The sequence below is a fragment of the Hippopotamus amphibius genome, chromosome 4 (assembly GCF_030028045.1).
Source record: "Hippopotamus amphibius kiboko isolate mHipAmp2 chromosome 4, mHipAmp2.hap2, whole genome shotgun sequence".
NCBI classification, from domain to species: Eukaryota; Metazoa; Chordata; class Mammalia; order Artiodactyla; family Hippopotamidae; genus Hippopotamus; species Hippopotamus amphibius.
Genome location: NC_080189.1, coordinates 20,654,243 through 20,666,738, shown reverse-complemented (window position 1 = coordinate 20,666,738; position 12,496 = coordinate 20,654,243). Strand labels below are relative to the sequence as shown.

General features: G+C 37.0%; 1 protein-coding gene across 3 annotated transcripts in view; it reads right to left on the bottom strand.

Annotated features, from left to right (window-relative positions):
• Nucleotides 1-12,496, bottom strand: part of CHCHD3 (coiled-coil-helix-coiled-coil-helix domain containing 3) — a 286,088-nt gene that overhangs the window by 220,792 nt on the left and 52,800 nt on the right. For all 3 annotated transcript variants that reach the window (XM_057731058.1, XM_057731061.1, XM_057731060.1), the window contains exon 3: nucleotides 4,947-5,028. In XM_057731058.1, the coding sequence (XP_057587041.1) occupies nucleotides 4,947-5,028 (82 nt within the window). The remainder of the gene's footprint in view (nucleotides 1-4,946; nucleotides 5,029-12,496) is intronic.

Sequence of the window (12,496 nt, the reverse complement as noted above, 5' to 3'; positions counted from 1 at the left end):
GTTCACCTTTCCTATGAGAAACTAAAAAGTACAAACAAGTTTTAAGCCTTTGATGAGATAAACAGAAAAATAAATGGACTGTGCTATACTCTACCTTAACCACACAGCTGATAAAATTTATAACTAATTTATTAAACCATTAAACCAAATTAATTATTTTGAGTCTCACAAATCTAATGTGATTTTCCAAGTAATTAAAAATGCAGTAAAATCTCAACTACCATCCATCTAAAAACAGCAAGCAAGTAATCTTGGTTGATGTACGGTTAGTTACAATATCAAGTAGCTATTCCCTTTCTTCTTGGCTTCTTGAAAAAGGTTATTAAAATGGAGGCAACTTTCACTTGCCTTTATAGGTACAGAGGTGAAATTCAAATGCCAAAGGTCAGAGGTCAGAAGTAGTCATATTTTTCTTGCTGTCAGACTGGCTTTTGGAGGTAGGGCACAGGTGAGAAGTAGATCACATTTTAAAAGTCTATACTCAAACTGTAGCATATTGCATCCTTGCTATATTGGCCTGCTATGGTTGCAACACATTATGGTCAGCTATAATCCAAAACACACAACAGAGTATCACAGCAAAAACAGACTGCTGACACGGGCATTTAATTTGCTCTTGACTCCCAATACACCAAACAACTATTCCATCCATTAGATGTTGTGATAAGCAAAACTATGTTTCCAAATTAGACCCAACAATTTTAGCGTGTGTACTAAATTTATGTCAGTGACTCTGGAAGTATCAAATCATTCAAGATTCTCATAAAACAGAATCAGATCTAAGATAAACTGAATTGAGATTCCACGTGTAAGTGTTTTTTAAAAATGAGAATATAACATATACAGTCATAGTGCTTACAATTAACTGTGTTATCACTGTGGCTCTAGTAGAAATCTTCTTCTTGAAAGCAACTTTTAATTAGGCCACATATGCATATTAGTTTTATACACGTGGAAACTTGCATAAAAGACAAGGACCTACTGTACAGCACAGGGAACTATATTCAATATCCTGTGATAAACCATAATGGAAAAGAATATAAAAAAGAATGTATATATGTATAACTGAATCACTTTGCTGTACAGCATAAATTAACATAACATTGTATATCAACTATACTTCAATTTAAAAACTAAATAAAAAATAAGGAAATGGAAACGTAAAGGAGTTCAAGTAAATTTTAAATGGCTTAATAAAATATCTTCAGTTTACATGATTTCTTCTAAATGTGTGTGGCATGACCAGTCAGAGATGCTGGGTAGGAGCACCTAATCTGCATTAGGTAGGAGATGAGGCAGACACTCAAGAAATCACTTCCAACCTAGCAGAGATTACGGTTTACAGTGTATACACACTGTACTAATGAAATACAGTTCTAGAACCCCACCTGTCCACGTTTCCACATGCCTGAAAGCATCTCACGCCTGCAGTCTGCCAGCCTGGTCCTGAATAGTTGTCATAGCTTGCACATAAGCATCAAAATTTGCAAAACTGGTGTCAGCTGCCTGGAAAAATCCCAGGAACAACAGCAGGACAATCTTTTAAAGAATGCTGTGTCCTCAAGGTTTTGAAGGCACAGAATATGATACTCTGTGGAAAAACATGGACATCAAGACCCTGAGTCACAGAGCGATTTAGAAGAGTTAGAACCAATATGAACAGGTTTTAAGAATCCCTTAACCTTGGATTTCTCACTATCAGCACTACTGACATTTTGGGCCAGGTAATTCTTTAGTTTTTTGTGGGGTTTTTTTTTGGGGGGGAGGGGTATTCTGTGCCTTACGGAATGTTTAGCAGTATCCCTGGCCTCTACCCTCTATATGCCAATGAGATCTAACTAGTTGTGACAGCCAAAATGCCTCTAGACATTTTCCTATGTCCCCGGGAAACCAAAATCTCCCCTAGTTGACAACAATGCCTTAACCTATGTATTTTGCTTACATTTTCCTTTATATAAACACACAAGTGATAGGTTTTTAAAAATTCAAAGTCAGTCTTAATGAGCTCTTTCAATAAGAAAATTCTAAAAGATAAACCATTGTGTTATTATCTGCAGCAATTTTTTTCTTAGTGGTACACCAAGTACAATGCTTCTTAAAAATCGATGGCATCTTCAATTCAATGAAATTCAGCCACCCACCACCCTTTTCCCTTTATCATGGAACCGTCATCCTGGGGAATTACTTCTTCCCCACCGTGTGAAGTTTTAAGTAGCACCCAGTTCTTCCCTACATAGTGGTGCTCTAGTCTCCCTTTTGATTCTTTTGAGCTATCTAATCTGCTTCTAAAAATTTCCTTGCTTCCCAAGTTAGCCAGAGTCAAGTTCCAGTCTTTCAACCAAAAAAACCTAACTGAAACAGAAGATATTTCAGAGTATTTCCCTACCATGAAATTCACCGACCTATTAAAAATGTTAGTGCTTCTCCTTACCACTTATCACATAGGTAGAGTGAATGGGGTACAGACGAAACAAGAATTGTTGAAACAGTGTCATGGGGATTCCCTGTACTCTTCTGTTTTTGAAGGTGCTTTAAAATGCCCATAGGAAAAAGGTTAAAAATGATAAATATCCTATAAAGAAAAATATAACAATGGAAATAATTTGCAAGGTCCTTTCTTGCACACGTTGGATTCCTTACACTTACATGTGTTTAGGAACTCAAGTAGTTATGTGCGCATTTGCGGTGGTAAGCCGGGCATGTGCAAGTGACAGTCCAAGGGCACAAACAACTATTTTCTAAAACTGTTTCCAAGGCTTTATTCAATTAAGGCAACAGATACAATAATCTATAAATGCTGTGTTTCTCCAAAAGGTGCTTTTAAAAGATGGCACGGAAAATCTTCTTAATGCTTTTTCTAAAGTTTCTTCCCTGGCTGGGGGAAAAAAAAAAAAAAGCTATTGATTCTCTTAAGAACTATCATACAGATAAACACACACTTTTTGCCAAGATTTGACAGCTGGAAGTTTTCATGAAGAAGGCTTCAAACAAAACATTTTTTTAAAAGAGAAAACAATAAAACGGCTGTACCACCCTCTGCTCTCCTTAAAAGTGACAGAAAATAAGTTCTTTATCAACAGCCATTTGTCCCAGGTTACAGCTAGACTGCCAACCCCAGTCCACGAGAGAGATGAAACTGGCTCTCACTGGCACCTTTTATCCATCTCATCTGCCCTTTACCTTTCATAGAACGGGGAGAGCAAATGGGAGCTAAGTAACAGAGGAAAAAAATCCACCACAGGGAGAATTATTGTAACAAAAGCCTGTACCAACAGGGGAAGAAAGGAAGACCAAAAGTCCTATGTGAAATATAACAAGCAAAGTAAATATGAAGGTCTAACCAAAAAATCCTTATTAAAATAAAATTCAATTAAAAATAATAAAATTTCAAAGACAAGGAATTCTACCATAACACATTGATTTTCTCTGCTTCTTAATGAAAATCGTCTGAATTTTTCTGAATATTTAAACTTCACTATCTAATTATACACTCCATCAACCTAACCCCAATTAAATAATTATAAAGTGCTGCATGGGAAACTACTGAAATATGCGTAGACCCTTTTAGCAGTACTAATTACATCTTGATTTTTAAAACCCTAAGCCATGAGCCTTCTCTCTTTCCTGAGAAAATGGTGGTCTTAATCTACAATAAAACTCATGTCCTGTTCCAGATGTTTCTGGCAAATCGGACCTAGCTTATTTAGCATTTCGTCAAAAGAGAAGAAATATTAGAGAACATTTCATAAACCCTCACTTTAGAGATGAAATATTTAAGGCTCAAAGAGGTTACATTATATGCTGAAGGTCCTATAGCCAGTGAAGACTAGAATCCAATTCAAAGATACTTTACATTTAGCTCTCTCAAGCAAACTGATGAAGCGGTCCAACAAAACACACACACACATCTCTCACACACACAATCTCACAAACCATCTACTGGTAGTAGTCACTGTTCATGTGAAAGATCTTTGCATGATCATATAATAATAGTGCTTTGTGCTATACGGAAATTTCAAAAATTAGCACAGATGGGAAGCACCTGACTATCTTGGATTAAAACGTATCTGCATATTTTTATGATAAGTATATAATTTAAAAAGTCTTTAAAAAGTACGTTGTTTTGAATATTGCTTTTTTTTTTCAGTTTACGGCTTTTCAACATCTTTTTGAACCAGTACATAAAATCTGCTTGACTATCTAACATTCCGTTGTAGGCATGTACCGTAATTCATTCATCCAGCCTTCCAAGATGGGCATTTGGATTGCTTCCAGTTTTCTATTACAAAAACATCTCAATGAACATTCTTTTAGCTGCTATTGTTAGCTGAAGTAGTAATAATGACAACAATAATACAGACGTATGTATACAGAAAAAATCTAGAGGGATGAAATGTACAAGAGTGGTTATCTCTGTAGAATGAAATTATGGAGGATTTTGTTTTTTCAGCCTTACATTTATCTGTAATGTCTCTGATTTTTTTAAGTGAACCTATTACTAATTAATGCTACTTATTAACATGCGCACTATCTATAACATATGACATTCATTATTAGCTACAATATTGTTAACCTACATAACCACAGTAGACGATGTAATTTTCAATCATAAATATATTCACTAAAAGAACCTAGCCTGAGAAATGCCAGGAGAATCCTCAAGAACTACTTCTCACATGTTGAGAAAACAGGGCTCAATTATCCATGCAACTAAGAACAACACAAGAAATAAAATGGTCATTTACAATTCAGTCTGGGAAGGGGATAACCTAGGGCTCCAACAAGCTCAATCCAAAACCAAAAATGGCCACGTTCATGTATGTCCAGCACATTCTGAAGTTCAGCCGAACACAAAAGATGAGTCTTCTTAAAATCATTCCTCTCCAGAAATAGTTCATAAATATGACAAGTCTGCCAAAATCTGTCTCAAACACCATGAAACTCACCGTTTCTGATTTTCAGATTCTTTCTTGGCCTGCTCCAATGCCAGCTCCTCAGCCACTCTTCTTTTCAATTCTTCATCAGAAACTAAAATCAATAAAGAAGGGAAGAGGATAAAATAAGTGATTTCTTTAAACAAAAGCATGAGAATGCTCAGGAAGACAAAGCTGAGACTAGATCTTAATAGGCAAAGTTCTGCCAGTTGGTCAGTGTCTCCTTGGAATCACCTAAGCACTGTGGAAAAGACCAATTAGTGCGCTTCAGGAGTAATTTAATCAAGAGTTCCCTAGTGACCTAGAAATCGCCACACCTGCCGAAAGTTATAATAAACTCAAGGCACTGCTTACTGCCCAGTGGGGACTGAGCCATTAATTACAAATTCTTTAAAAAGATGTCCTACCATTAAAGTCAGACAACTGCATAGACAGAGAGGAGAGGGTGTAAGGAAAGGACTTCAGAGAGGAAAGTGACACCAAAACATTCCCACTTTGACAATTAAACATTTTTAAAAATCACTTATTAGAGAAAGAAAATCATTTGTAGCTACATTCACTTTTCCATGATTTACAGAAAAGGGGGATTTATGACTCATTAAAAATGTTAAAACCATATTTTTTGGAAAACATGTCATTCAAATTCTAGTGCCAACAATTGGAGAGAGAGACACAGAACAGTGCTGAGAGCACGGCTGGAGCTTTCTAAATACCTGGTGACTTGATTTGAAACATCTGGTCTTTCCAATTAGAAGATTTTGTACAATATGTTTTGTAAGATTCTTACAGCTATGATAGCAAATAAAATAGACAAATTTTATACACTCTTTAAGAGCCTTCCGTAAGAAATAAGATAGGACTCTTTCCTCTTCACTACCCAAAACCCACTACCCAAAATTATGACCGAGAAAACACTAGAAACACTTAAGATCTAGGAATACACACAGGACCTAACAAATATTTCAACTGGTCGAGCCTATTAGATGGAAACTAGACAGTACTGTCTCTGCTCTTCAATGACATTTTATTTGATAATCTTGACATTATAAGCACCTTGCCTTGGGGAATATGCAAGAAATGCATTACAACAAGATATGCAAAAACTTTAAAATTTAGCTGACAGTGGGCAATAACAAAGAAGATATATGAAAGGTCCTAAGGATGTTCTCTCTTAATTGTGGATATCAGAAAACAACATCAAAGGACATTCTCAAGAAGGTGAAAAGACAACCCACAGGATGGGAGAAAATGCTGGCAAATCATACAGCTGACAAGCGTCTTGTATCCAGAATATACAAAGAACTCTTAAACAGAACAACTGAACAGAACAATAAAATGAAAACACATTTAAAAATGGGCAAAGGACATAAACAGTCATTTCCCTAAGGAAGATATTCAAATGGCCAATAATTGCATGAAATATCACTCAACAGCATTCATCTTTAGGGAAATGCAAACCAAAACCACAATGACTTACCAACTCAAACCCACTGTAATCAAAAAAGGCAATAACAAGTATTGGTGAGAATGTGGAGAAACTGAAACCTTCATACACTGCTGGTGGGAATGTAAAATGATGCAGTCACTATAAAAATAGTTTGGCAATTTCTCAAAATGCTAAACACACTTACCGTATTATCCAGCAATTCCACTGTTACATACTGTATATATCCAAGAGAATTAAAAACATATGTCTACACAAAAACTTGTACATGAATATTTATGGCAGCATTATTCATAATATCCCAAAGTGAAGACAACCTAAATGCTAATCGATGAATGGATAAGCAAAACGTAGTATATCCACTCAGTGTGATATTATCCAGCCATAAATAGCTATGAAGTACTAATACATGCCACAACATGGATGAATCTTGAAAATACTATGCTAAGTGAAAGAAGCCAGACACAAAAGGTCACATATTGTACACGTCCACTGACATGAAATGTCTAGCAAGGGCAAATCCTTAGATGCAGGAAGTAGATTAGTGGTTGCCTGGGGCAGGAGAAGTGGGGAATGGAGAGTGATAGCTAAGGGTACACGATTTCTTTTGGGGGTATTGAAAATGTTCTAAAACTATCAACAGATTGTAAGATGGTCACACAACTCTGTAAATACTAAAAACCACTGAACTGCAGAGTTTAAATGACTAAGTATAATGTTAAATGTATCTCAATAAAGCTGTAAAAAAAGAATGTAATATAAATAAAAAGAATAATGGACAAGGAATCAGAGTAAGAGGTAAACACTAGCTGAGGTCTGATCCCAGCTTGGCCATCAACAATTTGGGGTACCTTGGGGAAGTTACTAGCCTCTCCAGGCACCAGTTTTCTCAAAGGGCTGCTCTTAAACAGCTGTGCTCCATTTGAACTACACACACACACACACACACACACACACACACACACACACACACACACACACACACTGTGCCGCTGTTTGCCATCTCTCCTACTCTGTTGTCTACAGCATGAGAAAGAGACAAGTCTCTGCTTTGAAAAGGTCACACAAAATAAATTAATTTAAAGAAAAAAACTAGAACAGGGAATTGTTTGATTCAGGCAAATTTTAAGATTTTTTTTCAGTTTTAAAAGTTTAAAACAATACAAACCCCAGCAGAGAAATCACAGACAGTAACAGCTCAGCAAGGAGTCTGGACATGGGATAGTCCTTGTTTTCTATTAGCTAGACTTTAGATAACATCAGCTAATCTACGTGAGTTTTGATTTCCTCATCCAAAAACAAGACCAGGTAGGGTACATAGATGTCAGCTGGCTATGAAGTTCTAGGCGATGCAATCCACAAGGTGATGATTTTCACATTTTCATCTCCTTCTTATAAACAAGCAAAACAACATGACACATTTTTTCAAGTTGTTCACAGCTGGTAGCTCTACTAGTCGCAAAAACTGAGACAAATATTTAATCCAATTAGTACTACCTGATCAAACTATACTCTGAAGTGTAACATACCAGTTAGGATCAACACACAGTCAGACCATGTATAAAATCACATGAATCCCCCTGGATTGCTTCAAATTATAGCAGCAACATTTTTCTCAGGCAAAATCTGATCAAATTCTCAATCACAATTCAACTGAATTTCACTCACTCAAAACTAGGCTTCGGTAAGACCTTGGTATACCAGGTCTAAGCATGAAGCAGTGAGATCAGTTTTCTAAGTGAGCTCATACAATGTATCTTCACAGTGCATTTTATGCCTCTTACATAGGGGCTTCCTACCAGGGGAAAAGCCAAAATGAGCAGTGAGCTTTTCATGATGATGTGATAAACCTGCAAGCAAATAGTAAGGACGCCATTACCAAATGGCGACCCACTGGGTGGCTGGGAAGGTAGCCATGCAAGAGAGACTGCAGAGAAGGAAGAGCAGCTTCATGGCCTGTCTTGCTTCTCCATACCCTCCTGCCTCTCATGCTGCCAAGCCACCTGCTGTGGGATGAGGTGGTAAATATTAACAGATGGAGATAATGGTGGTACCACCTAGGGAGGCCACAAAGGGAGGGAGAAAGATGGGAGGAGGAAGCACCAGAGATGCACTGGGCAGGAAGCTCCCAAAGCCATTGAAGACGACATGCCCAAGGGACCAGCTAGTTTAGATCACTTCTGTCAGTCCCGGGGCTAAAGCACAGCTGTCTCTCTAATGCCCTAGCTATTTCTGGAAAAGAAACACACACACACACACACACACACACACACACACACACACACACACTTTGGGGTCTCACATCCAAGGTCATAGCTGAAAAAGCAATTACCTTAGCTACAATGGAGAATTTAAAATAACAAAAGATAAAACATGACCAAGCATAAAGAGTTTAAAATCTAAAATAGCAATTCAAAGTCCAGGCAGGAAAATAAACCACTGTGGTAATGGGTTTTGAGCAAATCTAAGTTTCATGTTATTTGTTTTTAAATCAATAGAATACAGAAAGCAACAATATATTTCTTCTGATAGGTCTGGTCCAAAGTGCATAAGGAAAAAAGATATACCATTTGGAGACCACTATTTAAAATGGCCTTTCTGAAAACACTCTTTTCAGCTTCAAGATCTGAACATTTTCTCAAATAAAACTGTTATTAAACTAAAAGGTCAGTGTTTCAGGATGGACTACTTTAAAAGAAGCACAGGAAAGGCCAACTTTGCCTATTAGCACAGTGAGTTTCCAAGCAGATCTTTGGGGACTGGCAAAGTTTGTGAAATGAGAAAAAGTAAAAATGAGAAATTTTCAAGCCATATAAATCAGAATGGCCATGGAAATCTGTGAAACCAGTTCAGGCTCAGTAAGTAGGGTTCCATAATTTTCACATAACATACACATTTTCCTTTTAAAATGCATTAAGACAAAAGGATCTTTCTTCTCACACCTGTACTCTGTACTTGGTAACATGTTCTCAGAAGCCATTTTAATTTTTTTCTCAATGGCAAATGTATCTCAATGAACCCAAAGACTGGCATTTTGTCCATTAGTTATAGATGATACGACACTGACCATAAAACATGTGCGAAAAAGTCAAGCATCACAACTGCTTGGTTATAGCAAGTCTGCCCTAAACCCTTTATTTGAAACTACTATGGAAAATAAGAAATATCTATATTAAAAGTAGCTCAAATTTTTCTTTGTTTTTAGTAAACGACATTCTAAACAAATGTTTTGCTTAGTCCAAAGATACTTCTTTACTGACTGCCTAGCAATCTTTTGTCCCTCTTAGCCACATTCTAAATTTCTAAGTTAAATTCTTAAGAAATTCTAAGAATCTCTAATTTCAGGGTCAAATAACAAACTCCTAACCTTATACTACGTGATTGTTAGTATTCTTAGAAACTGTGAATACCACGGTCTTAATTCTCAGAGAAAGTGTAGCATAAATTTATTACACCTCACCTGTCTTCTATGTTACATGACAACGTCCTGTTCTCAGAAACTGGTTCAAGGAGGGTTACAGAGGGAAGAGGTAGAGGAGATGGGACACTATATTTAAGATAGTTCCTTGAATGGTGAACAGAAATGACTCCAAAAGATGAAATGACTTTATGAATCATCATCTATGAAAAAAACAGAAGACTGAAAATGCAACCACAATTTGAGACTTACAGATTCCCTGGACCTCAAAAGTTACAAATTTCCTTTGTAACTTTTTCCACTATGACTTTCCCTTTCCTTCATTTTCCTACCATAATCTCTACACTATAATTCCCTCCCCAATTACAGTATTTCTGAAACAATCTCCATAAGTTACTTAATAAAAATTATGGCTTGCCTCTTTGGAAAATGTCAAGTCCTTTGGGATTTTTCCTTTATTCCATTTCTCTTTCTGATTTTACCATTTGCTGATACATACCATATCCACTTTTATAAAGCCGACTATTTTCATATGCTAGTTTAAAAACACCAAAGAGAACTATGAAGATTTACTCTCAGAAGAAAATAAATGTATGTAATTGCATAACACAAGCAACAGATTTTAGATAAACACTGACTCTGCCAGGATTAAGATAGCTGAGCCAAAGCTTATGCCATAAGATACAGCCAAATTAAATTTTCAGCTCCACAGAAATATCCATTAATCTTATAATTTCAATAAATTCATTAATAGAAAAAGAGCACTGATTGTTTAAAAAATAATAATGGAAGCATCCATGCAATCAATGAAATACAACATACAGTATATCAGAAGTAAATGACTCACAGCATGGGTTGCAGGATAAATCTTGTCCTGCCCCTTATCTTAATAAAGGTACAGGGTTTGATTAGAAGAGTCAAAAGATGACTAGAATAAATCTCTGCGGTTAGAAAGAAACATGTAACAGTTTGCCATTATCCATCTGTGGCACAATCTAGGTAGCAGACAAATCTGATATAAACACACATACACAGTGTTAAGTGTGATGATATTCAGCTGACAATAATACTATCACTTTAAGGATAATGTATCCTAAGACTGCCTTCAAAAAAAATGCCATTTGTCTAGATACCTGGCAGGGTAACTGAAGCCACTTATACATTGAAGCTAATGACAATGCTGGAATGAAAATCCTTAACTGCACTTTCATGACCATAAATATCAAATCAGAAGGCACCATGTTACAAAGAGTTTGGCGACCTAAACATTAACTGCATCTAGTTAATGGCTTATTTTGTAGTATTATTGCTCCATCAGGATTTATATACCTTCGTAAGTTTCTAATTTGAATGGCATAATATGCAAATAATGTCCATTTTATTGTTTGCTTCACAACAAGCACTCGTGGAAACTAGCTCCACATTCCATTCTATGCGAAAACGAACATCAATACCGGGCTGTAGACGCTGTATAGCAACAGACAAGCTCATCATTTATATTCTACACTTTCCACATTTTTAAGCAGACAATTTACAAAACCAGTATTGAGAATCAGATACACCCAGTATTTCATGTCTTAATATCCTGAATAATAACTGCAAGACCTCACAAAGCCTCTAGGAAAATAAGATCTATAATTTAAAAAATAATAATTACCTCTGGATATTGCTTTTTGATGCATAGCTTAATTTTTTTGTTTGTTTCACAAATGGATGTATTTTGTTCACTGGGGATAAAACTATAAATTCAACAGCATTAAAACTCCAACCCCAAATGAAGTACCAAAACCACTCAAACCTGTTTCTTTCCAATAGTTCTCAGTGTGGCCGCATTCAAAGGCTTCTCCATAAAGCCTCATGACATTCAAAGAGGACCAAGTCAGAAATAAAGGCAGGCCCCATCTAGCCCTGGCTTTGCCGCAATTCATTTTTGTGATTTTGCTTAAAAATACATCATTGCTGGGCCTCCTAGGTGGCGCAGTGCTTGAGAATCTGTTTGCCAATGCAGGGGACACGGGTTCAATCCCTGCTCCAGGAAGATCCCACGTGCCGCGGAGCAACTAAGCCCGTGAGCCACAACTATTGAGCCTGCGCTTTAGAGCCCATGAGCCACAACTACTGAACCCACATGCTGCAACTACTGAAGCCCACGCACCTAAAGCCCGTGCTCCGCAACAAGAGAAGCCATGGCAATGAGGAGCCCGCGCACCACAACAAAGTGTAGCCCCCCACTCTCCGCAACAAAAAGAAAGCCCGCGCACAGCAAAGAAGACCCAAACACAGCCCAAAAAATTAATTAATTAATTAATAAAAATACATCATTGCTTTAGGCCGAGGCTGTCTCCCCTGTAACATGAGAAGCCAAACTAAATAACCTCCAGCAGCCGTCCCCTTACACAGCTGTGTTATATGGAACTGAATTCATGCTTGAGCCTGCACTTCCCCGAAAAGCTGGATGACGTGAAGGTGACAGAATAAGAGGGTCTATCATTGACAGCATATACTGCCAAGTGTTCCTCTGAAGTGACACTCGGCTCATTTAGAAAAACTGTCTATCAAATACTCACCCTGTGAACTAGCAAAAACATCCTCTAGGCTTTAGAGAAAAAGCAAAAATAAAGAGGAGGGAAGGAAGGACAGGGTGGGAGAGGGAGCGATATTGTGCAGGCTCTTCTAGGCACACAGCAGATGTTCAATAAA